At 41.0% G+C, this 27,278-nt stretch overlaps 1 protein-coding gene across 1 annotated transcript in view; it reads left to right on the top strand.

Annotated features, from left to right (window-relative positions):
- Window positions 1-16,305: 16,305 nt before the first annotated feature.
- The window catches only part of LAMA1 (laminin subunit alpha 1), a 115,865-nt gene continuing 104,892 nt past the window's right edge, over window positions 16,306-27,278 (top strand). Inside the window, exon 1 of the mRNA XM_060775074.2 lies at window positions 16,306-16,469. Within this exon, the coding sequence (XP_060631057.2) occupies window positions 16,391-16,469 (79 nt within the window). The 5' untranslated portion in view covers window positions 16,306-16,390. The remainder of the gene's footprint in view (window positions 16,470-27,278) is intronic.

Below are 27,278 nucleotides of genomic sequence, written 5' to 3'. Positions count from 1 at the left end.
GCCATTGAAGTAATCTTGCCGCGAGACTGTGGGGGGCATGGAGGCACCCTGCCCAGGAGTTGTAAGGCAGCAGGACTGAACAGGTGTTGCTATGGCCTCGTGCAGGTGTTGCTATGGATGGCAATGGGCAGCTAGGCCACTGAAGTACTCTCGCCGTGAGGCTGTGGGGCCATGGAGGTGCTCTGCCCAGGAGTTGTAAGGCAGCAGGGCTGAAGAGTTGTTGCTATGGCCCCATGCAGGTGTTGCTATGGATGGAAGCAGGCAGCTAGGACATTGAAGATCATAACATCTGTGACCAGAGCACATAAGTATTATAAGGTTCAAAAATCAATTACCGTATATACTTGAGTATAAGCTGACCCAAATATAAGCCAAGGCACCTAACTTTACCACAAAACCTGGAAAAACATATTGACTTGAGTATAAGCCGAGGGTGGGAAATGCAGCAGCAGCTGCTGCTAAATTTCAAAATAAAAATAGATACCAATAAAATTACATTAATTGAGACATCCGTATGTTAAATGTTTTTGAAAATTTACATAAAACTGTAATTTAAGATAAGGCTGTCCAACTCTGATTAAACCATTTTTCTAACCTCCTTCAATGTAAATGTGCTTATGTATCCTTCCAATAATTACCATGATTTATTTTAACTATACATTTTGGGGAAAATGCTGTGTGTATATGAATAAGGAAAAGTGGGAAAGACTGATGCCGAGAGAGGAGGACAGAAAGATGTGCGCTGCGTGAGAGAGGAGGAGAGGAAGGAGAGCTGGATTGCTGTGCAGAGAGGTGAGGGTCCTGGCAGGAAGGTGTGGGACTGAAAAACCCTCACCCAAGTATAAGCTGAGGGGGGCTTTTTCAGCCCGAAAGAAGGGCTGAAAAACTAGGCTTATACTCGAGTATATACATAACCTTGAGTTTTAGCCTTCTATGGATATCAATACAGTACATATACTAAGCTGTGATTATATATAACCATTATTGTGGTAATATATAACAGGGTTTTTAAAATAAAAAACTGCACACAATTTTTGTAGAAAGCCATTTTGGTATCACTCTCTGTGATGATGTGACCTGGTGTGGATCAGATCCTCCTAAAGATGCCATTGAAGGCTTTGAATGAAGACTTTGTACATAGTTAGAAATCCAGATTTTCAGTTGCTTGGAAAAGCATGCATGTTTGCCAGTTTCTCATCTTCAAACTTTTGTCCTTCTTCATGTGGGGAGGACAGTGAAAGTGACCGTGGTGGGTCTGGCATGCTTCCCGCCTGTCACATTTACCTTCAAGCACATTCCTAATGCATGAACAGGGATTACTTCATGAGCAACATGGAAGGGAGCCAGCGAAGCAAGAACAAATATATAAGAATGAGAGAATGTCCCGCTGCCCTTTTCTGTTCAGCTTTTCAGTGAAATTGATCCCATTTGTAGATTAAAATGAACAAGAAACTTGAGCAAAATATACCGTAACTCAGCAAGTGGGAAGAATTTGGTTTCAAACATTGCGTCTCCAGCTTCAATGGGTTATTTGAAAGAAAATTTTAATGAGAGGTTCAGAGAGCTTTGTACATTAATTATATCTACCCACATTCCCTTCTTTGCATTACACCCACCATTTTATGCAAAAAATCATCCAACAGTACAACATATGAGGAGTGCCTGAAAAACTCTGGGGAACTGCCTCTATATGTCCTGATTTTCCTGCTTTAGCTCCAGGTTTAGCTTCAGCCATGCCTTCTGGCAGTGGTCAATGCTGAACTGAAATGCCCTATGCGACATTTTTGTTTTACAACTTTCCCTTCCAGTGTTGACATTTTGGTATGTCATATTCATGGCCACATGGTGATAAAGATGCAAGACTGCTTTGATTTACTTAATGTTTATATGTATCCAATTTGTTCATTCAAGATAAAATGATAATAATAGTAAAGATACTGTGAATTACTGCACATGTGCGCACACAATCACATTTTGCATTTCAATATACAAATTGGTTTGAATGCTAAGACCTAAATGCAAATGTTAGTCCCATCTAGAGTGGACTAACTGAATAAAAAGTTGGTGTATCAACATGATTGTAGGAACCATTGACTGTGTCTACTCTAGCTAGCTCCACCAATAGGATTTGTATGAGTTAAAGTTGCCTGTCAACATATGGTGACTACTTGAATTTTTATAGAGGTTTCTCAGGCAAGGAATGCTCAGAGGTGATTTTGCAAGTTTCTTCCTTTCAAATATAGTCTGCAGCACTTTAGACGTATGCTTTTATGTTGCAAGCAAAAGGATAAAAACGTATGTTTCTCACATGAAATGATGCATATAATGATGATGATGATGATAATAATAATAATAATAATAATATTTTTGTAATAACAGAACTTAAGAGCAAAACCATGACATATATTACTCTACAAACTGTATCAGTCTTGAATTGCAAATTACAGAATTTTTCATCATTGGCTAGGCTGGTCAGAGATGTTGGGAATTGTAGTTTAGCAAGATCTGGAGGAGTAGACAATTCCAACCCTTCTGTTATTAATTTTATTTAATTGCTAACACTTTTATATCCTCCACCATCCAAAATTGGGGAGGAGGTGGGCCCCAAAATCAAACCTGAAACCTTGAGCAGCCATATCATATCATATGAAAAGGAAGGAAGGAGGGAAAGATGCTGCATGAGATTAACACAGCTGTTTCTTTGAAAACATAATCATATTACACATGATTACATAAAGATTGTACATTATACAACTACTCCTCCCCATTTGCAGGTTTAACTTTTGTGGATTATTCATGGATTTCATTAATATAATCTCTCTAGGAATCTCTAGGTCCTTTAGCATGGCTGTAGGATCAATGTCTGCTGGAAGGGTCAATTTTGATGTTTGATACTGTTTTTATTGATGACATTGAATTGTTGCCAATTCTGTGAACTGTCCTGAGTCCCCTTTGGGTTTGAGAAAGGCAGTACACAAATACCGCAAATAAATAAGTTGACCACAAAGTTATTCTGGAAGACCTAGAGATTCCTAGAGTTTGTAGAATTTTGCTATGTTTCAACTTCCAGCAGGAGTTGATTATAGAGCCACACTGGAATGCTTAGAGATTGCTAAAGAAGTGTTCTATCAGGTGAAAGTAGTGTTTTAAAAGTTATAGTTTTTCCACTTTCATGGGGGTGTTGTGTCCTTACCCCTGTGAAAATAGGAGATCTACTGTCTGTCTATCTATCTATCTATCTATCTATCTATCTATCTATCTATCTATCTATCTATCTGGGAGAAAGTTTGATAACAAGCTGGATATTTCTCCCATTCCTCCCTTTTATTTTTCTTCTTGTAGCCGGTTAAGTGTGCAGAACACTCCTAGCCTGATAGCTGTTTTATTCACAGGTTGCATCTTGACAGAGCAGTTATTAATTCACAAATGCACATGTATCCATGCCATGTATTATGCAGATACTCCATTTAAATATATATGGTTGAGAATGTGTGTCCCTGTGGGTATGAATGAATGGTCATGTATCAGTTATGAGAATAGGTACCACAATATAAATTTGCAAACACATAAAAATACTATGCACTCGCATGCACACTACATACACACTTTTTAAAGTGCTTTCTATTAATTCTCATGAAACGATTTTTCCAAAACATTGGTTTGATGGCACTCTTTCTTATAGTGACCAGACCAACTGGCATGTTTACACACCCCTTCTTCTCGAGATTGAATTTCTATCAGTGTCTAGAATACATTTAGTTAGGTCATGTTTCCTCACCTTTTTTTAGACCTTGCAAGGAGTAATTAATAGACACAAGCAAAACCTTGTCCAGCCTTGATGCTATCATTTTGCTCCTGTTTCTCAGATTGAGTTCTCACTGCTAGCTTGCTGTGCTGTCTCTCTATTACTCTCTATTACATGTTTGAAACCACGGGGATAGGTGTTCTGTTCTTCACTGATCTGTTAACACTATTGACACATGGATAGAAATCAAGAACCCCGTATAACCCATTTCCCTGTCAGATGGCAAAATCCTGTTGTTTTCTTATGGGATTCAAGGTAGGTTATTTTGCTGTACATGGGCCCTTGGTATCCACTGGGGCTTCATTTCAGGACCACCCCTACTACATACACACCTGTGGATATCAAAAACCAATAGAAGCTGAAGTTCCATTATATGCAATGGCATAGTATAATGCTGTCCTTTATATAAAATGGCAAAGTAAAGGGTTTGTTTCCTGGGATTTTTTATATACTGTATTTACTTTAATCTAATTCTCACCTTTTTTGGCTAAATTACCTTCCCAAAATTAGGGTGTGCATTAGATTCATGTAATATGGTAATCTTAGTGCTGAGCACCTGGTGTTCCTATTTGAGGGACATCATCTCTAATTCAATTGCCATGTCTCAATGCTAAGCAGGACTGGGATTTGTAGTTTGGTGAGGCAGCCCCCATGACTCCAAAGCATTGAGCCAGGATAATTAAAGTGGATTCATTTTACAGCATAGATGCACCCCAAGGTTTTCTTTTCCATTGTTGAAAGCTTTGGTGTTCTAAGACTTTTGTTTTTAAAGAAGGAATTTTAAACCTGCAGCAAAAGCAATGCACACTTTTTTAAAAAACCAAATTATAAAGAGTGCATTTTTTTCCGCCACACATTTTGCCAGGAAATACTTTTTTTGGTTTCAGGGTTTTGAAAATTTAGGTGTGTATTAGATTTGATGGTGCATTAGACGAGTAAATATGGGTATACATATATTCAAGCCATGGATGCAACATCCATGGATACAGAGGGATGACTATTTCCCCCCCCCCCCCCCCCTTTGTGTTACAACTGTTAACTGCCTAAACAATTGCTGCATGTGATACTGGTTCAACACTGCTATCAAACATTGCCATCTAGTGGGTATCTGTGATTATTTCAGGGGAAAAAATGACAAACTACATTACACTTTTTATAAGGAATATTTTTTAAGAACATCATAAATAAGGGAATGGCAATAAGATAGAAACACAAGAGGAGCTAATAATATTTCAAAAGATCACTGCAGTTTAAGAAGTCAGGTAGCAAACATATGCAGAAGGTTAAAAACTCTAGTGGAAAAATACTTTTGGCTACCAGGGTAGTTTTAACATGTTAATGAAATGCTTCTCTTCCTCTTACTCCTAATATAAATATCATTATGTCTATCCTTTTCTTAGAAAAATACTTTCAGCCTCATGGACTAGTATTTTTTAAAAAGGGAAATGTGTGGGACTATACCGAATTTTTCAGCCTACATTAGGCTTTGCATGTGTTGCAGGTTGTACAAATGTTCTATACCCAAAGGATGTGTGAGTATATAGAATAAAAAATGTTCCATCCAAATGCCCAGAACTAGAAAACAAAAGAAAATGAAAGTGAAATGTAAGCAGATAAAACAAAACCAGCCCATTTTGTATTGTCAGACCTCAAGGAATTTCTTTCTCCCCCCAGCTATAGGAATTTCAATATCCTCAGAATTAGATCAACCTACAGATAAACTTAGCCTACCATTGGTGCTTCGCCACATCCAGTTAAGTGGCTGACAAATAGCACTGGACATATTTTTGTCTCAATATGTATGAAGATATAGATAAAAGATACCCTAAACTTAATCCAAAAACCAACAGATCTATTGATTTTTTTTGCCCCAGGCTTATATTGTTTGCAGAGGGGAAAGAAAATAAATATAGGAAGTAGTTGAAAGGCAGTGGTGGCTTTTTATTGGGCATGTTTTACACGTCTTTTAACTTTTATAGACTTTAAGTTGATTTTACAAATGTATTTTGATGTGATTTTAATAGTTTTCAAATAGCATGGCAAATGTTTTTTCCCCATGGAATATTGTAAAAAACATTTATGAATATAGAATAATACTCAGCTGTTACAGTACATATATATTTCACTTGCTTGAATAACATTGGGTCCTCTGGGGATGCCAGCCACAGATGCATGTGAAACGTCAGGAGAAAATGCTGCTAGAACATGTCCATACAATAGATGGTAGGCAGTTAGGTAGGTAGGTAGATAGCTTTGTAGACACTATTGAAGACCTTGTACTGTTTTAATATGGCAGAAATGTATATCCACATATTTCCAGAGTTTCTCACAGTTGCACAATTGTGCAATAGCCTTTGATGTGCACTGGCAGATTTGCTCCGCACCTGAGTGAAAGAAAACAGGAGGTTGTGCGTATGTGTCTGTTGAATGACTGCTCTTGAACAACCTCTGATAAAGGGCAACTACTATTGGAATGTTGTATCATGATAGTGTGTTGAGTCCCAACAGCTTTCCGGCCATTGTTGGCAACCTTTGGATACCACTGCCACAGAATGCATATATGGTATTGTCATGTGCTGTATGGATTCCACAACAAAATATGACTCTAAAAAGTACAATTTAGTGTCTCTTGGTTAAAAAGAAGCCATGTGGTCCAGTGTTGAACATTGCCAACGCCTATAAAATTCAATGGGGCTTACACCCATGAAGGAGCCCCCAGTGGTGCAGTGGGTTGCTGAGCTGCTGAAATTGCTGATTGAAAGGTCGCAGGTTCGAATCTGGGGAGTGATGTGAGCTCCTGCTGTTAGCCCCAGCTTCTGCCAACCTAGCAGTACAAAAATATGCCAGTAAATTAATAGGTACCGCTCCGGCAGGAAGGTAATGGCACTCCATGCAGTCATGCTGGCCACATGACCTTGGAGGTGTCTGTAATGAACTCATACCTTTTCTGCGTAGGCCACAGCCTGGAAGTCAGTGAGCTGGCCTCCATGTTGGGAAGGCAGCTCAGGATGGCGGACATGATGGTATAGGCAGAGAGGCAAGGGGAGGAGTCAGCTAACTCCTGATTGGTTCAGGCCCCAAGGGGAGGAGTTGAAGAAGAGTGTAAATAGGCTGTCATTTCTTACAGAAGAGAGAGAGAAGGATTTGATCTAGCAGAGAAAAGATTAGGATTTCAGACAGGGAGAAGAGAGTTTCTTAGTTAGCTAGGAATTAGCCTGTTAGGGAATAATTAAAGAGCAAGTGCTTCTGTATAGTTTGACTAGGGCAGTCAAAGTGAAGGCTTGTTTACTTGTATTAGGACAGAATACAAGTGGGTTTATTTCCCTAAAGTTCAGAGTAGTCCAGGGGAAACCTAGATACTCTGGAAGGCAGCCAGGGGTGGCTGGTCAAAGAAACGCACTGTTACATGTTACAGGATAGTGTGAGGAAAGTAGCTCATGTTAAGGAAAAGTTACTCCTTCTAAAGAAACCATTTGCTTAATAAGTCTGTGCTTCAGAAACAAACTATGCGTATGTACCTCTCAGTAGTCAGTTGTTTGCTTCAAATACTTCAATAAACCTGTTCTCTAGTTTACTGTTAATCTGCCTCAGCCTTGTTTCATCATATAAGGTTAGATCCAGTAATCCTCCACATCTCTACAGTTTAGTCACCAGAAAGGGAGCCAAAAGGAAGAGCCGGTGTATAGGGGCATTTTACCTCAAGTACAACAACAAGACAATTCCTTAAACTTTAATTTTGGGGTGGTGGCAGCAAACCTACCATTACACACACACCGTTCTCTCTTATCACCTGTAATTTCCTCGTATATTTGTTACAGTGGTGGCAGCAGTGGGATTGAAAAAGAAAGGTTCCCCCCTGTCGCGTGCAATAAGCCCCTTATCTTCATAACAGTGTCTATGGACAATGTTGGCTCTTTGGCTTAGAATTGGAGATGAGCACCAACCTCAAGTCAGGCACAACTGGACTTAATGTCAGGGGAGAACCTTTACCCACACCCAGGGAAGTGTATTTAGGGCTGCAGTCTGATGTTACAAATTCAATGTGAGTTGGGACATGGTTGGGTAGTAAGAGTAACCTAGTTACCCTGATACATGAAGACAAAGATGGCAAGTAAAAACTGAAGAAAATAAGACACAGAAATAAATGTAACCTAATTTTCTCTCCTATGTCTTCTTTTTAAATAAACTCATAACAACGAGAATTCAAGGAGTGGAAAGCTTCTGGGATGACAATAAACAAAATAAAAATTCTCAGTTACAAATACTGAGAAAATTAAATCCCTTCATTGATGACTATGCAAGACAAACAAATTAATCCAGGTTTTCTTCAAGTAGATTTTCTATTTGAGAAACAGTGAGACTGTGTGCAGCTCTTACTAAAAACACAATATACAGTGAATGTATAAACAAAGAAGAAAGAATCTAAAGCTAAATTATATAAAATATTAATAAATCTCTTGAATGTGATTGATGTAAACCCCACACTATGAGAAGTATAATAGCCTTTGGCAATTACTTCCATAAGTTTTCCTTATGATTTCATTGTATTTGGAATTGGTTCACTATAACTCTGAATCTAGGGCTCCTGATCACATATTCACATTTGCAGGGAAGATGCCATCACTTTACAGGGGTGCTTTTTTATGTTTGTTTTGTTATGCTAGGCTGGAGATTGGATTAGATGGCCTTTATGGTCCCTTCAGTTCTATGATTTGATCTCATTGTGCAACACCTTCATTTTCTTCCCACTGAGTTTACTTACAATCTTCAAAGCTGTTAGCGATGGGGGAATTGATCTTCTGCAAAGATAATGGTGGTATATTGTTGCGATTTATCCTTGCAATAATGTAGTCTTTCTGTTCTGGAATGGCAATTAAAACTCATTATATTCATAAAGGTCATACTCCTGATGTAGACCTTTATTTCTTGAAGGAGAGTAACACTCATTTGCATTTTTGAATTGTCCTTGGGGCTCTGGCACCATGTCATGAATTGCTGTTTCAAGTCAAAGGTTTCTGCCACTTCACTGGCTGCACCATATGAGTTTGGACCTCATCATACAGATGAGGCCCCCATCCTGCTTCACCTGCAATCTCCAGCAAACTGGAAGGCATGCAGGGTGCCTGATGGTCCCCGCATGCCCCCCTCCTTCTCCCATCACATGGGAGGAATGGGACAAGGCACATTGGCACCGTGTCCTGGGTAAAGGGCAGAAAAATATGGGTGGCTCCATTGAAGCTATCCAAAACACAGCTTACCTGGCATTTTCGGCGATGAAACATCTTCCGAAGCTTCTTCACCACTTCAGGGATCAATAGGGTGGGACCAAGCCAGCATCATGTGATAGTGCTTGGCAGGCCCAGCTCCAAAGAGTAACAAGGGGCCAAAAGCCCCAAGTGTGATTAGGTCCTTTGTTTATAGGTAAAGGTAATGGTTTCCCCTTGACATTAAGCCTGGTTGTGTCCAACTCTGAGGGGTGGTGCTCATCTTCATTTCTAAACTGAAGAGCTAGTGTTGTCCGTAGACATCTCCAAGGTCATGTGGCTGGCATAACTGCATGGAGTGCCATTACCTTCCCAACAAAGCAGTACCTATTGATCTATTCACATTTGCATGCTTTTGAACTGCTAGGTTTGCAGAAGCTGGGGCTAACAGCAGAAGCTCACTTCGCTCCCCAGATTGAAACCACCAACCTTTTGGTCAGCAAGTTCAGCAGCTCGGCAGTTTAACCCATTGCACCACCAGGGGGCTCCTCCTTTGTTTATACATAGTCAGAACTGGCAATTCCTGGTGTCTTTAAGTCCCATTTCCACTGACTATTTAATACAGTTTCAAACCAGTATTGAATAATTTTGGTGTTGCTGATGATTACTTGGGAAATCCTGGAACCAGTTTATGGTCCAGATGGAGATTACACAAACCACAGACCACTGGCACACATTAAGGGCTTTCTTTTATATGCTTTCATGAGAGTTTGGCTGTCACGGTTTAAGACAAACTGTATTAAATGGTTATTGTGGATGGAGCCTTAGAAATCTTGCTTCTGCCTAACTGCTTACATTTGAGATGAGTTTCAAGAAGTGAAATGTGACTATAAATATGATGGCATATTTTCAGAACTGTGTTGTCAATTATATATTTGAAAGCTGAATAACCATAGGATGAAGGAGTATTCAAAATGTTGACAAGAGAAAGCAATTTAATGGAGAGTCTAATTATACTTGCTTCACATCTACAGATGAAGAATTTTGGATTACGAAGTGGTGTATTCAAAAATAGCTATGTAGAAGATGAAGGATGCAGGAATAGCTTGCTGGTAAATCAATAACCTCAGATCTTGAGTCAGTGATAGCAAGTCAAACAGACCTGGAATTTTTTTCACTTGTCTAAACACAGTGACTGATGATAAAAGGAAGATAGGGAGCTTATCTCTCCAAACACCTAATTAGGTTCCGATTCCACATGTTTGTCATTTTTAGTAACATGCCTCTAATCAACAGCGCTTGTTTACACAGAAACACAATCTTTGTGAATTAGAAAATCTTTATCCAGCCATCAGTTTATGCTAAAAACATATGCAAATTGTCTTTTAATCCCGATATAGAAATATACAACATTGTTGTCAAACACTAAAACTGAAACTTTTAAAAAGCGGAGTCCCTTCATTTAAGACTTCGTTGTCTTCTACTCATAATACTTGATGGGACTCCTGCCAAAAGTAGCATTTGCAAGTCAAGTTCCTCTACTTTTCTCTGTAACATTTTGATTTGCCCAATTTGTTCTGCTGCCTTAATGTTTGTCTATCAAGACCAGTGCGAAGTGGCAGTATGTGTGTGTGTGTCTGTAGCCTCTGATTAAATGCTGTATAGCGTTTCTTATGGTGGGTTGTTTCCAATTTTAAAATAGTGTCCCAAACATATCTCCTTGGCCAAAATATTTCTTAAAATATAGACACATTGACTGAGTTTCAGAAAAGAAGTCTATACTCTCAAAAGCAGTAATGTTATGACACTGAGAGCATATAGTAGTGCCCACAAACTGTCCAGAAGAGGTAGGGAACCTCCCTTTTAGAACCTAGCTACGAGAGCAAGCTTTGCATTGCTGAGTAAGTATTCTTTCTCTTTCTATCACTACTCTTTTCAATAAACGTGGGTGGGCACTTTCTGAAGCAAGGATAACAGTTGGTTGGAAGAGTTGCTTTTATTTGCTCAGAACTTGAGGACTACTTCAACAGGTGGTTGGAAGAGTTGCTTTTATTTGCTCAGAACTTGAGGTCACAGTTTATGACAGGATCTGGGAAGGCACCTATGGAATCATCTGCCCAGTTGATGGAGGGATCAGGTTCAGTTGTTGTGATCAGATGATGTGGGAGAAAGTGCTCGTAAACTTGACCATTGCCCATCTTGATTGATAAAATCTAACAAGATAGATTGATTGAATGGGTTCAGTTGGTGGTAGATGCCCTATTCTTTCATGAGGTGGTACCTGCTGCCCTTTAAGGACACTCGAGTGTGCCTGGGGTAAAGAGAACTTCATTGGATCCAGAAGTATGTGGGGACTATTGCCCCATTGCTAATATCCCATTTGGGTGTGTGGTGTCTGGCAACTTCTGCTAATATGTGTAGGAAGCAGGTTATATTTGGTCATTTCTGCATGGTTTTGGGTTATGCCATGATACTGAAACAATCTTACTTGCTCCAATCGATGACTTACTCTGGGTGAAAAATGAAGGCATAATGCCATGTTGATCTCAAGGACCCATTTCATAGTATTTCCTTGGATTGGGAGTAGGAAGCAGAATCAAAGGTGTGGTTCTTCCTACCCCTAATTTTCAGGAACAGTGTCAGAGACTGGCACTGGGGAATTCCTGCTCAGTTCATGGCTGTGAGGTACAACAGGATTCCATGTGAGTTGGATATTTTAAAATTTTATCCCAAAATAAAATTCCATGAAATGCATAAAATCATATATATACTGTACCTGTAATTACAGCTACAAAGGGGACAAATAAATGAGTATCTGAAGATGTACAGTACTTTTGTGGGATGTGATGTTTCACATAAAGTTCTAAATTGTTGTTAGATTGATTGCATTTATGTTTTTTTAGGTCTCTGTTTAACATTTAGAGGCCACAATGCCAAAATGTACCTCTCTTAGATTATCAGTAAAAGTATGTGTGTGAGGTCTGCTGTACCCGCTGCCTACCCAACTCTTACGTCTGCTCAGTGCCATGAAGTGCTACCAAATGAAGGGAGAAGGGACAAAAGGTGTGGTTCCTGTTCGTAGAAACAAAATAGACTCCAGTGGAGATACAGTATATGGTTGGATCCTGACCACTGTGCTTACAATTCTAGGTGCTGTGATTGGTTTGAGCAGTCAAAGAGCAATATACATTTTTAAAGCGAGGAAAAGTAGTGCTTAAAAAGATAAAGAACTCTAGGTAGAATGTGTGGTTTTTAGGATAAGGTTATGATTATTATCTGTAAACATGTGAGGTCTCATGTTTTATTTCCCAACTTTTGCCTTTTATTCTTCATTTCATGTCTCTACAGGGAGAAGATTCTTTCGTCTACCCACTGACATGCTGTTTCTGGAATCAGTTGACTTTTTTCTACTGCGGATGTTTTGCTTTCCTCTCGATGCCAGAATTGAAATTTAAGAAGCTTCTGGAACGAATGAAGGAGATCTTCTCTAAGGAAATAATATGATTAACATAAACATTCTGCTTCATATATAGAGCGATGTTCTAGTCTTATACCTTGTGGAATTCATTAAGCTAATTTTGCTACTTTTGCATCTCTTAAGATCTTACTCTGCTGGTCATACTGAAAATATAAGCAAAATCTAGTGTCAAGAAGGCGCTTGGACAAACTCTGTTTTTGAACACATGGAATATTAAACATTCAGTAAAAGAAGTTCAATACCACTCTTTTTCCGCTGGCTTTTCCCCATTGATTGCAATGGATTTAGATACACTTAAATTTCCACTTCACAGTGTCCAAATACTTTGGACAATCCTGTGTTGAAAAATCTGCTCCTATTTCATGCACCAGGAAAGTATCATGGAATTAGAATCCTTAATATTTTTTGTTATACAGAAATTAAATTTTGGAATATGACTATGGAAACACTACCATGAGGTTTTCAACACTATCAGGACCGGGTTGTGGCACAGCTGGCTGGGAGTCAGTTGCATTAAAATAACTACTGATCGAAAGGTCATGAGTTCAAAGTCAGCCCAGGTCAGAGTAAGTTCCTGACCATTTGTCTAGCTTGCTGTCGACCTTTGCAGCCCAAAAGACAATTGCATCTGTCAAGTAGGAAATTTAGGTACCACTTATGCATGGAGGCTAATTTAAGTAATTTACGATACCATACGATACCATAAAACTCTTCAGCAGCGTGCAAAAGAATGAGGAAGTACTCCATTGGTGTCACAAGTGGACGGTGAAGCAACAGCTCCCCCAGTGGCTGGAATTCAAAGCATACCCTCATGAATCTGGAAAGTTAAACAGCCTCTGTGTCTGTCTATATATGTTGTGTGTTTATGGCATTGAATGTTTGCTATATATATGTGCATTGTGATCCGCTCTGAGTCCCCTGTTGGGTGAGAAGGGCGGAAGAAAAACACTGTAAATAAATAAATAAATAAACTTTCTTGAAAAATTATTTTTGCAAATCAAAACTTTGTACAGTATATGTATTTGTTTTTGCTGTGTGCCTTCAAATAAGATCCTACACCATGGGCTTTTTGTTGCAAGATTTGTTCCAAAGGGGCTTGTCTTTGCCATCCTCAGAGGCTGAGGGCATGTGACATGCCCAAGGTCACCCAATGAGGTTTCCATGCCTGAGTGAGGCTTTGAATCCTGATCTCCAGAGTTCAATGCTCAAACCACTAGATCACACTAGCTCTCATTTTACACAAGTACGATATGATAATTTGTATAATCTTCAGTTTTTTTCTGGATGAAGATTCTTAATAAGGCTGATAGCTAAGTGATAGCTTAGCCATTATATTCTCGTGCACTATACAAAGAGATAGCGAGAATTATTTTGAGTAAAAGAGGGAAGCTTTGCCTCTGTCTTTGTATTGTCTTGTTAATTGTATAATGGCACTGAATGTTGCAAGATTTGTTCCAAATGTTTGCCATGTATGTATTCTGTAATCCACTCCTGAGTCCCCTCATGGAGACAGAGTAGAATATAAATAAAGTATATTATTACACTCCAGAAGTTTTTACCTTTGCCCAATTACTTTTGTTCCATCTAACTTTAATAAACATCATGAAAATCTACTTTGCATATGTTCAGAGAACCAGTTTATGATGTACTTCCATGTTTCCCAGGCATTGATTTCGGCATGGAAAACCATTTCTGGGTTTTAATTCCAGCTAAAAGAAACTTTAGGATGGAAGAAGATATTGTGATTGTGCGTGAAATACATAAAATATATTGGATTCTATTCAAATCTGTTTTCTTCATGTGTTCACTTATTTATAGTATTTGTATTTCTTTTTGTCTCTCTCAGGGAGACTTGCTTTCAGGAATAAACAGTCTATGTAGGAAACATCCTTGGTTTAGGATAAGACCATAATCTAAACCACACTTTGTCCTCCAGTTGTTTTGAACCTCTTTTCCCCAGATTATTTTAATGCAATTCAATAACACTATTAACTGCCATGGCTCAATGCTATGGAATTATGGGAGTTGTAGTTCAACAAGGTCTCTAGCTTTCTCTACCAAAGATTGCTGATGCCTTCCTAAACTGCAGCTCCCAGGCTTCCATAGAATTGAGCCATGGGAATTAATGTGATCCCAAACTGCATTAACTCTACAGTGTAAATGCACTCCAGGACTCTGGAAACCACCTACTGTGTGATCTTAAGCAAGTCACACTCTCTCAGTCTCAGAGGAAGTCACTTCTGAACATTTTTTTGCAAGAAAAGTCTGTGATGGAGTCGTCTTAAGGTCGGAAATGTCTTGAAAGCATGCAACCACTTCCATGCTGTCGCACTTTGCACTTAATACACTTAGAACTACTATGGCTCCATGCTGTGGAAAAATGAGAGTTGTACATTGAGGAGGTCCTGGCACTCTTTGGCAGAGAAGACTCGAGACCTTGTAAAACCCCAACTCCCAGGACTCCCTAGCATGGAGTCATGACAGCTCAAATGGTGCCAAACTGCACCAATCCGATAGTGCAGGTCAGTGGATCTTAACATGGAGGATGTGGACCAACCACCAGTGGGCCATGAGGATGAAACTCTGGTCCGCGAGCCTCTTTCCTCTTTATTTATTTATTTCTGCTCCTTTCATGCTGCCCACCACTCTTTCCCTGTCGCTGACCATGGCTTATGTTCTGTATCAGAAACTAGAGCTGATGTGGTCTATCCGATGCAATTTTCTAAATTAGCACCTCGAACTGAATTTAAAGTTGACCAAAAACTGATTTGTAACCCTTTTGGATACTAATGTTGGAGAGTGGTCCCTGGTCAAAGTGGTCCATGGTTAAGTGGTCCCTGCAAAGTGGTCCCTGGGCAAAGTGGTCCCTGGTCAAGTGGTCCTTGGCTAAAGTGGTCCATGGACAACTGGTCCCTGCAAAGTGGTCCCTGGTCAAGTTGTCCTTGGCTAAAGTGGTCCATGGTCAACTGGTCCCTGCAAAGTGGTCCCTGGCCAAAGGGGTCCCTGGTCAAGTGGTCCTTGGCTAAAGTGGTCCATGGTCAACTGGTCCCTGCAAAGTAGTCCCTGGTCAAGTGGTCCCTGCAAAGTGGTCCCTGGTCAAAGTGATGTCTGGCCAAAGTGGTCCATGATCAAGTGGTCTCTGCAAAGTGTCCCCTGGCCAAAGCGGTCCCTGGTCAAAATGATCCTTGGAAAGTGGTCCCTGGTCAAAGTGGTTCCTGGTCAAATGGTACCTGCAAAGTGGTCCCTGGTCAAAAAAAGGTTGGGAACCGCTGGTGTAGATGCACCCCTCTATGCACCCCACTGGTGTAGATGCACCCCTCTATACCCCCCAATGGTGTAGATGCACCCCTCTAGGCTGAGGACAAAACTCCCAAGGAAGCTGGAGGTGGCTTGTGGTGTGGGCTTCTTTGCGCAACTCCTAAGTGTCTGAAGAAGGCGCCTTTCCGGCAACGAGAGCCCTCAGACCTTTTCCAGCGTCCCCTTCTGCGACCCCAGCGACTGCTGGGATGAACCACGCAGTACCAGGGGGCTACAAAAGAGCCTGGTACACTTGCGAGGGTCTTGGGTCACCCCAATCTCCCTTTGGGTGCCTTCCAACCTGGCCCCAAATTCCAAGCTGTTCCTTTTGAGGAGTGGAGAGGAGAACTCTTGGAGGAGGGACCTCTCCCCTCTCTCCTTTTTTGCAGAGACCCCCGCCCTTCTGGGAATGGTTCCCTCCAGACCCAGGGGAGGAGAGGGGAGGGGGAGAGGGAGCTCACTGGCCTCCGAGGGCGGCAGGGAGGAGAAGGGGCGGGTGGGAGGAGGAGGGAAGAGGAGGAGGAGGAGGAGGAGGAGGAGACCACCAGAAAAGGCTCCAAAGAGGGTCTCCGCGGCTCCTTTCTGCGTCCCACCTGCGGAGGGAGGATGGCTCGCCTTCTGGGCTCCTCCGGGCTGCTCCTGCTGCTGCTTCTGCTCTGCGCCGGGGCTGAAGGCCAGCTCCGAGGTGAGAAAAGGGGTGCCTTCGGGGGTTGGAGGGAGGAAAGAGAAAGGGGCGTCGGAAGGACTCCAGTCTCCAGCCCACGCGGATCCCCTTCGGAGCACGTGCTTAGGCATCGGTAGCTTAGGGGAGTCCCACACCTACAGGGAGCTGACCCTGATTCAGACCCACGGAGCATTCTGGTGACAGTGATGGTGCCCCCCCCCCCCCAAAGGCATTACTGACTGAGTTGAAGAGTCTCCTTATCTTCCCATTCGGAGCTCCAGAGGTCGGACAAGGTCTCCTTTTGCTCCCACTTTCGTCCTGGTCCTTCTCCCTTGTTCTCTCTCTCTCTCCCCTCTTCTCTTCGGTTAGTAATGTGTAACTCACCCCCTTCCCTTTCCCATTTCTTTCCCTTCCCGTCTTCTTTCCTTTCATCTGGCAGGGAAGGGGAGTGCACTGGCTTCCAGGGGGAAAGGGGCCCGCCCCCTTTGCTTTGTGGAAGCCGAAACTTGGGGAAGGCTGAGGAATGCTTTGAAGTGAAGCCTCCCCTTCTCCCAGGCGCTTCCCTTTGGACCCCCTTTTTTTACTGTCTTGGATCTCCATACACACCACGTCCTCAAACTATTGGATGCAGACTTTCCCCATTGATACTACAGACCCCCCTTTCTGTCTTGATCTTCACACTGCACCAAGTACTAAGGCTGTTGGATGCAGCCCTTGCCCTTCCCCGCTGATGCATGAGTATCTTTGCAAAGGCTGCCCCATTGTCTCCTCTAACAAGGAGGAAGAGGCCACATTCACTGCCTTATCCCTCCCTCCTTCCTCCCCTCCTTCCTCAAGCTGTCCTTTTCTTCCTGGGTAGGCTGAGTTCCAGGCTTTGACCACTAGTTCTGGAAAATGATGGATCCTCCTCACTTAAAAAAAAAAAAGGTTTCCCTCTATTCACTTGTGAGATTTAGATAGATTGGCATTGGCACTCACATGCAAGCTGCAGAAGAGGCTACTGCGTCCCCAAGTGAAGGATGCACGCGAACTAAGGCGTCCCACAGGAGGGATGCATTTCATCAAACTGTTCCTTTGTGGCACAGAAGCAAGGGTGCACTCCGCCATCCATTACTGTTTGGCCAGCTTCTGGTCAAAGGACATTTAGCATAATGCCAAGTTTTTAGAAACGTTGTGTTTTTCAATGCATTTTAACTGTAGAATCAGGATCATAAGTGTTGGAAGAGACTCTCGTGGACCATCCAGCCCAACCCCCTGCCAAGAAGCAGGAAAATTGCATTCAAATCACCCCATCCAGCCTCTGTTTAAAAGCCTCCAAAGAAGGGCAGAGAGTTCCAGGGCAGAGAGTTCCACTATTGAACAGCTCTCACAGTCAGGACATTCTTCCTAATGTTCAGATGGAATCTCTTGTAGTTTGAAGCCATTTTTCCGCATCCTAGTCTCCAGGGCAGTGAAAAACAAGCTTGCTCCCTCCTCCCTATGACTGTACCCTCAACTCGCTTCTGAAAGGACAAATATATACTGTTTGGTATTGCTGAGTGAGAGAAACAGTTGGGAATCTTTGCAATATCCTCTGTTGTCATGATTCAAAACTTTTTTAAAAACAAACAAACAATACATTACCTGTTTGCAGTGTTTGCCGCGTGTGAAATTTCTGGCTAGCTTTTTGTGGAATAATCTGCAGTAGTCAGATTTGAAATGCATCTTTTGTGGCAGGAGAAATACCTTATCTTTCTCTTAGTACGCTTTGTGGGTTCTCAGGGGTTCTTTCACTCCACATGATTACAATACCACGAATCCCCTTTAGTGGCCATGATAGCAAGCTTTGAGGTCCTGACTTTGCCATTTGGGGAGGGATGTTTGACAGGTAATTTGAAGGTGCCTATTTATTTATTTATTTACAATATTTATGGCCTGCCTTTCTCAGCCATATGGGTTACAGGTTGCCTACACACATTTAAAATTATTTGCCAGAAAGCTTTAGTGCAGGCGTCCTCAAACCAGGTTGCTGTGAGTTTTTTAGGCTGTATGGCCATGTTCCAGAAGCATTTTCTCCTGATGTTTCACCCACATATATGGCAGGCATCTTCAGAGGTTGTGAGGTCTGTTGGAAACTAGGCAAGTGGGGTTTATATATCTGTGGAATGTCTGGGATGATGAAATAACTCTTGTCTGTTTGAGGCAAGTGTGAATGTTGCAGTTGGCCACTTTGATTAGCATTTCATGGGTGATCCTTTGTTGGGAGGTGTTAGCTGGCTCTGACTATCTGGAATTTCCCTGTTTTTTTTAGTTTTGTTCTTTATTTACCGTCCTGATTCTAGAGTTTTTTTTAGATGCTGGTAGCCAGATTTTGTTCATTCTCATGGTTTCATCCTTTCTGTTGAAATTGTCCACGTGCTTGTGGATTTCAGTGGCTTCTCTGTTGACTTCATCACACTAGAGAAAAAATCCATTTAAAATCCTGTTTCCTCCTCCTGCAGAATTTTGGGGCTTGTAGTTTGGAGGCTGTTAAAGTCTCCTCCCTAAACTACAAACCCCAGAAACCAGCTTTTAAGTGGATTTTTTCTCTAGTGTGATGAGGCTGGACGTAGTCTGACATGGTGGTTGTTAGAGTGGTTCAGCATTTCTGTCCTCAAACTTTTAAAACATAGGGTCAGCTCACAGTCTCTCAGACCGTTGGGAGGGGCAGACTTTATTTTTTTAAAGTATAGTCTATGCACACTGCATGTATCTTAATTATAATACAATAATAAATAAATGAAAGAACAATACAATATTTAAAACGACAAACAATTTTAACCTACTTAAACTTACCAATATGCAGGCATACCTCCCAGTATTTAATTGGGAAGTATGCCTCCTTTTGGCTGATGAGATAGTCAAGTTAGTTAGGATTGTTGTTGCATGCCTTCAAGTCGTTTCAGACTCATGGTGACCCAAAGTATAAAGTTTAGGGTGAGGTCCAGGTAAATGTCCTTGGGGGGCCTCATTCAGCCCATGGGCCTTAGTTTGGTGACCATTGTACTAGTGCTTCACCAAACTTGCAAATCCCAGGATTACACAGGATGCGGTGTGGAATCATTGTGTAGTGTGAGTGGGCCTCGGATTTTTTTTATCGCATTTGAAGTGACTTGAGAACATATGGCAAGTCGCATCTGGTGTGAGAGAATTGGCTGTCTACAGAGACATTGCCCAGGGGACACCCGGATGTGTACCATCCTGCTGGGAGGCTTCTCTCATGTCCATGCAGGCTAGAGCTGACAGATGGGAGTTCACCCCATCTCATGGATTTGAACGGCAACCTTCAGGTCAGCAACCCAACGTTCAGGTCAGCAGTCCAGCCAGCACAAGAGTTTAACCCATTGCGCAACCACGGCTCAGATTAGATTGTTACTTTACAGTCACACTGGCTCATTTAAGAATGTGATACAGGAGATCTAGATAGTATTATCTACAGTCACTGTTTGTCACTCTGGACTACCTTTTAAGATTAAGGATGAGTTGGGGGGAAAAGGAGAGACAGGTCTACTTGGAGGAAATAGTTGGATAGGAATGTAACAAATAATTATATCTGTCTGGAAGAAGATCTCATTGAAGTCACAGTATTTAGTGGGTATATACATAGTTATGTATGAGACTGCAGTTTTGTTAGTATAACTCAAGTGCTATGCTCTGTCTTCATATCTTAGGTGTTACATGCTGCATAATGTTAGAATAAGTAAAGGTTTCTCCTGACATTAAGTCTAATCAAGTCTGACTATGAGGCCTGGTGCTCATCTGCATTTCTAAGATGAAGAGCTGGTGTTGTCCATAGACACCTCCTAGGACATCTGGCTGGCATGACTAGATGGAGTGTTGTTGCCTTCCCGCTGGAGCAGTACCTATTGATCTATTCACATTTGCATGTTTTTCAACTACTAGGTTGGCAGAAGCTGGGGCTAACAGTGGAAGCTCACCCCACTCCCCAGATTTGAACCACCAACCTCTTGGTCAGCAAGTTCAGCAGCTCAGCGGTTTAACCCGCTGTGCCATCAGGGCCCCTAAATGTTAGACTAACAAAGTCATTTAAAATGGAAGCCTAATATGCATTTTCAGAGCTTCCCCCCCCCCCCAAGATTCAAAAGTTACACTGTTTACATGAATAACCCATTTGTAAAGGCAATTTGATATGCAAAGCAACTAGTAGAAGTAACTTATGAACCAGATCATCTCAGTCTTGCCAGTGAAGGATTAGTCCAATAATACAGGAGAGTTTCCTAGAGTCTCGAGGTCACCAGATCAATTTCTTGGACAGTTCTATAAGTGTAGCAAAACAGTAAAACACAGCAAACACGATGGAAAACAAATCTTGATATACTTGGGTGTAATAGCACTGGAAACCTTCCAAGTATTACCTCCAAAGTTTGGAAAAGCTGCCAGAATCTGCTGCTCTTCGTGCTGCTTTTTAATACTCAAATGAGAACCAATTCATTCTCCTGCTGCCCCACACCTTGCAGTGAATTGCATAGATGTCATTAACAGTTTTGTGGTTGTTGGCAGGGACATGTTCAAATGTTGATTTAGTTGCTATAAAGGAGTTTGAAGGGTAAGAAGCATGGGGCAGGACATGTCTGAAGCTTTTCTGCATTTGTATTCTTTCTGTGTCACTTCTGAACTGACAGACCTATAGAAAGAAACATATATGCATGAGGGAAACTCCTGAATGAACGTCAAAGCCCTCCATGCTGGCAAAAGTTTATAAGGTCACACTCATGTCCTTGTCTCTGTAAATACAGTCTCTGTAAATACAGGTGAGCACCCGCTGTTAGCCCCAGCTGCTGCCAACCTAGCAGTTCGAAAACATGAAATGTGACTAGATCAATAGGTAGCACTTTGGCAGGAAGGTAATGGCACTCCATGCAGTCATGCTGGCCATGTGACCTAGAAGGCATCTATGGACAATGCCAGCTCTTCGACTTAGAAGTGGAGATGAGCACCACCCCCAAGTCTGACTCAACTAAACTTAATGTCAAGGGGAAACCTTTGCCTTTAGGTTGTATTTTGGAGGAGGGAACTGGCAAACCACCTCTGAGGGCCCTTCCACACAGCTATATAATCCAGAATATCAAGGCAGATAATTCACATTATCTTCTTTGAACTGGGTTATCTGAGTCTACACTGCCGTATAATCCAGTTCAATGTGGATTTTATAACACGGTGTGGAAGGTGCCTGAGTGTCCCTTTTCAAAGAAAAGCTATGAAATTCATAGGGTTGCCATAAATTGACAAAAAGTGTCAATTTATGTTTGCCTATTACTGGAACTGATATCTATCATAAGACTTTTTATGAGAATGGATTTGCATAATTTAGCAATTTCCCTTTGAATTGAAAACGTTAATCCAAAAGCAATCCCAAGGATTAAAGAACCCTCCCCTCACACAACTATATGCAAAAATACAGCTGACAAGAAAAACAACTTCTTAAATAAAGTACAATTAACAAAACTAACCTGGTTGTTTCTACAGCTAAATTTTCATTATGCACGGGTTGCTGACAGCCAGAATTCATATATTAGAATACCATTGAAACTAGCATTGATAAGATGCTTAGCATTTCCTGCTTTTCATTATGTGGGTGCATATTTCCTGATAGAAAACAAAGACGCTCTGAAGTGTAAGAATGCTGCTGCTTTGCTTTAAAAATGCTGACTGTGCAGTCACTCCACACAATTAGTTTTGATATAGTCTGAAGTGTAGTGGTTTTTCCCCCATTCCCGCCAGAAAAATATGTTTTTGATGTGTTCACAAATGTTTGTAGTAACAGTAGAAGAGTGTTTTGATGGTTGGTGGTCATTAAGTCTGCTCCATTTCTAGCCTGGTGTGTATGCTCCAGCCTTTGATCCAGAAATCCCTTTGCTGTTAATATTGTTGAAACCCTATGGATTTGAGCAACCTGGGAGGCATGTGGTAGAAATCTTAGCTTAGCCTGAACTACAGTACATTCTTTCCATTTTCAATATGGGGATATATCTCCTCTTTCTTTTATTTCTTCCATCTGGCAGCTTTAATGAGGCAGCTCTCCTAGTCAGACACTAGTCAGACCTGGGACTTTCATAGATTCACCAAGATCATTTAATCATGTGTCTATCAGCCTTCTGCCATGTTGGCTCTTGTGCTTTGTGAAAATATTATTTAATTAGCCACCTTGTGGAGTGAAGACAAATAAATCTGCAAGGTTTTCCAGTTTTATTTGGCTTCTTTGCCCCTGATTCTGTATAACCCAGCACTCATCCTCAAATCAGTGACATCTGAAAAACTGAATGCAAGCCATTTTAATCCACATATAATGGAGTAAGCTACAAAATAAAGAAATAATGCAGAGGACTTCTCTTGATGAACAAGAAACAAGGCTGTACCACTACATACATTATACATAGCAAGCCTTCAATTTGTTGTTCGCGAACAAAGCAGGGTCACAGACCATGATTTGATTCTTATGACCTAGACATTATTATGATATAGAGCCCCATCCACACATCCCTATATCCTAGAATATCAAAGGGGAAAATCCCACAATATCTGCTTAGATCCACACACAGATAATGTGGGATTTTCTGCCTTGATATTCTGGGGTATAGGGCTGTGTGGAAGGGCCCATGTTGTTGTTGTTTTGTTCAGTAGTTTCCGACTCTTCGTGACTTCATGGACCAGCCCACGCCAGAGCTCACTGTCAGCCGTCACCACCCCCAGCTCCTTCAAGGTCAATCCAGTCACTTCAAGGATACCATCTATCCATCTTGCCCTAGGTCGGCCCCTCTTCCTTTTTTTCCCCATTTTCCTCAGCATAATTGTCTTCTCTAAGCTTATCTTTCTTCTCATGATGTGGCCAAAGTACTTCATCTTTGCCTCTAGTATCCTTCCCTCCAATGAGCAGTCGGGCTTTATTTCCTGAAATATGGACTGGTTGAATCTTCTCGTCTATGGAAGGGCCCATCGAGTCATATAATTGGAAGAGACTACAAGGGCTATCCAGTCCTTGCAGGACTGGGCTATCCAGTCCTGCTATGCAGGAAAACACAATATAATTTGAGTTTCCTTGGTCAAGATCTCTTTGAGGGGCTGTGGTTGCTTGCAAGATAAAAGAGAAACTTTTTGATAGGTTGTTCCATGGAAAAGAGGTGGGGAGAAGATAGGAGTGCTTGATATAGCTGGTCTGTGGAACAAGAAGCTTTAGCTTTCTTTCAAGTTTTAAATTAGGGCAGCATACAGTTTTGAACAGAACAGCCCCTCCTCAATTCTGCTGTCCACCATCCTGTGGAGCATCCTGTTGGAGGTCTAGATGGCTAGGCAGGAAAGAGTAGTCTTTGGGCTGAAAAAAAGTCCTCTCTTCTTACCTTTCTATAAGGGAGTAAATGCCTAAGTTTTGTATGCCTAAGTGATATCACCATGTCATCCAGCTCTGTAGTGTAGTCAGCTCCCCTTTCCCAATGTCATGCGTATTGCCATGTTTTTTTATATTACATTCCCATGCTATAGCAACAACTGGAATTTATGGTTGTTACTGAAAGTAGGATCAGGATTTTATTCAAGCCTTAGCTCTACTGCATGGGAGAAATCAGGGGAAAGGGGCAAAATTGTGTCCCTTCTTTTGGCACGTTGTAACACTGGCAAAAGTCCCCAATATTATCTCTCTTGTTCACTTTAGGCTTTCTCACAGGGCCTTTCCAGACAGGTCCTATATCCTAGGATCTGATCCCAGGTTTTCTGTTTATCCCAGATTATCTAGCAGCACAGACTCATATAATCAAGTTTAAAGCAGAAAACCAGAGATCAGATCCTGGCCCTTGGTTAAGCAGGTAAGGGACGCTTGAGGAGAAGCTCTGCATTGTTATCTCTGGTCTCTAGAAGGTACAAGATTATATTCCTGCTTTCCCTGCTCTTTTTTGATTGGGAAATGGAGTGCATATCATGGGGATTTAGAAGGAGGGGTGGTTTTTAGAGAGAGAGGCACTTTTTGTGAGCCCTTTGAGATATCAGATTAGGCATCGGGGTCAGAGTCTTCCCAGCTGTGTGACATGCACATGAGTGCTGATTGTTGATTTATTTAACCAGTAGATAGACCAATAACAATACAGGCTGTCAATATATCAAAATGGTTTAAAGATACAGTGGTTTGGTAAACATAGAAGATGCATTCACTGTAAAAGAAGGAGCTATTTAATCAGGCTATTAATCCTAGTCTGGATCCAATTTTGGAGGCTTTTAAACAGAGGCTGGATGGCCATCTGACAGGCGTACTTTGTGCTTTTCCTGCATGGCAGGGGGTTGGACTAGATGGCCCATATGGTGTCTTCCAACTATGATTCTAAGGCATAGAATAAACTATTTCATGTTTTGTTTTGTTTTTTGTAAAAAGAATAAAAGGGAATTTTGAAGGGAATGAAAAAAATCATATAGAGAGTAAAAGCCATTTTTAAAACTTTCAAGTCACTTGTTGTTTTATGAAGACCCCATGAATTTCATAGACTTTTTTTTAAAGCAATGGATACTCAGATGTAGTTTGCCATTGGATTTCTCTGGGAACCAGCCTATAATAAATACCTGGATTAGGGACCACCAAATAATACCTCCAGGAGGTCCTTGATCCAGATATTTACTGGGCTTGACCCTGATTAGCTTCCAAGATCAGATGAAATCTGATGACTTCCAGTGTTTAGACCTAGTCTAAATGTATGATGTATAGCTTTGCCATAAATCAGGTTTGTTATGTTAAATGTGTAATTTGATGGAATCTGCCCTGAGTCCCCTTAGGGAGATAAGGCAGAATATAAATAAAGTTGTTGTTGTTGTTGTTGCTATTACATAAATAATCATCAATATGAGTAAAACAGAAAGATATCTTGCTCCATCATTCCTCCAAGCAAACATAAAGCATTCATTCCCAGAAAAAGAATCGAGAAAAGGAAACCAAGATCAATGGTTACAATGCTCAAATGCTGTATATTGTCTTAAATAAAAATCTTCTTTTTAGAATACATACTAATAATAATTTTAGGAAGTAAATATATGAACACCTTGCCTTAAATATTTTATTGAATATTCAAAAATATTTCTTTCTATAATCCATTTTAATTTTTTTGGTTTTCCAAATTTAAGGGATTTTTTAATAAAAAAAACAGGATAAAAAGCTTTCCAATTTATCCTCCATACCCAACACTTCATATATCTACTCATCATCCTTACCGGGTTGCTAAAAACTACAATTTCCTAGCTTTTTTGTATTGCCTTTCAGAGAGCAAACTAGGGTTATTTTCAAGTCCAATTAGACTTTTGCCCATAGTGTACAAAAGTATGTGTGATGCAGAAAAATCTTACGAATGCATTCTAAGCAGGCTAAAGATTAACATAAAGCCTCTTGTCAGCAATAAATACTTTTCTCTCTGTCCCCCAGACAACAATGTCTTCTGTGTACTGAAAAACTATTTGCACATGTTGATTAGTTGTTGGTAGTTCCAGAACTTAAATGGAAATGACATCTCTTCCTAAAGAAGAAGAAGAGGAAGAAGACACTTTCTTCTCTCTTTTTTCCTTAACAAGGATTCAACAATGACAGGCCCAAAACGTGGGACCTGTCTCGCTTTTACCTGAGACTCCCAAATGACTCCTCAGATAAAAGCAAATTAATCTGGAGAAAACTGGGATTTCCCAGTTGGCTCCAGATTAATTAAACACCTGTAAATATCCGAACCTTAAACTAAGATCCTGATCTTTCCAGATGAGGGCCCTGTGAGGACTGACTCTCAGGACAGTCAATCTCCACAGCCATCCTGATTTTTCGGCTTCCACCACTCCCCCAGCCACCCACCCCCCAACTCTCTCCTCCTCCTCCTCATTTTCATGCATCAGGAGTACTCTGCAGAGTTTTTTGGGGGGGCAAAAATGGGGGGCTGGATGCTATCCTAGGTCAAGCTTTGGTTGACCCGGGATGGCATTTAGCCACCCCTCAAGGGAAAGACCGGGGTTTTGGTTGGGGATGGTGACAGAAACCTGAGACCAAGTAGGTTAAAATAATCCACTTCCTCCCAGGTGTCTGGCTTGTCTGGAAGGGCCCAATGTTGTTGCTAAAACATTTTGTCCGTACAATTTCTGGACAAGAGAAAGATATATCTTGCATAGGGTTGAGAAGTGTACTATGATATTAATTCATTTCATAATTACTTGGTATTCAAGATAATTTGTTTATATTTGTTGAAATATGTTCAGGGAGTATTATGTTCTACAGGTATCGTCATATCCCTATGTTTCCACTTAAAGCCACAGTTTAGTACTCCAAGAAATAATTCAAGGATGAGTGCTTTCATTTCTTCCTTTTTTTAATTACACATCTAGTTTCTGAAGTGTGCCTACAGTGTATGTCTTTATGTAGGATTCTCCTGGAAGACTACAGAAATCAAATGATCTTTCTGAACCCAATATCTCATCACTTGTATTCTTTTTCATTTTATGATGTCCTGAAACTAGACTAGAGGCAAATGTGTACAAGAACTGTTTTCTATATGGCGAGAACAACCTTAATGAAATATATTAAGGCCATCCTTTCCATATGTAACAATGGTCTCGTACAAAATTACCTCCAGTATTAAGGTTTAATAAAATGAAAAACAGACAGATGGTGTGAAGTTTGGTTGTTATTGTTCATTTGTTCAGTCGCTTCTGACTCTTTGTGACCTCATGGACCAGCCCACACCACAGCTCCCTGTCAGCCGTCACCACCCCCAGCTCCTTCAAGGTCAAGCCAGAAGTTTGGTTAGAAATCTAATTTCAGTACTCTTCCATTTGCCTCACTTTTGG

The sequence above is a fragment of the Anolis sagrei genome, chromosome 4, assembly GCF_037176765.1.
Source record: "Anolis sagrei isolate rAnoSag1 chromosome 4, rAnoSag1.mat, whole genome shotgun sequence".
NCBI classification, from domain to species: Eukaryota; Metazoa; Chordata; class Lepidosauria; order Squamata; family Dactyloidae; genus Anolis; species Anolis sagrei.
The sequence above is the reverse complement of the archived record's forward strand: the minus strand, read 5'-3'. Positions and strand labels throughout refer to the sequence as shown.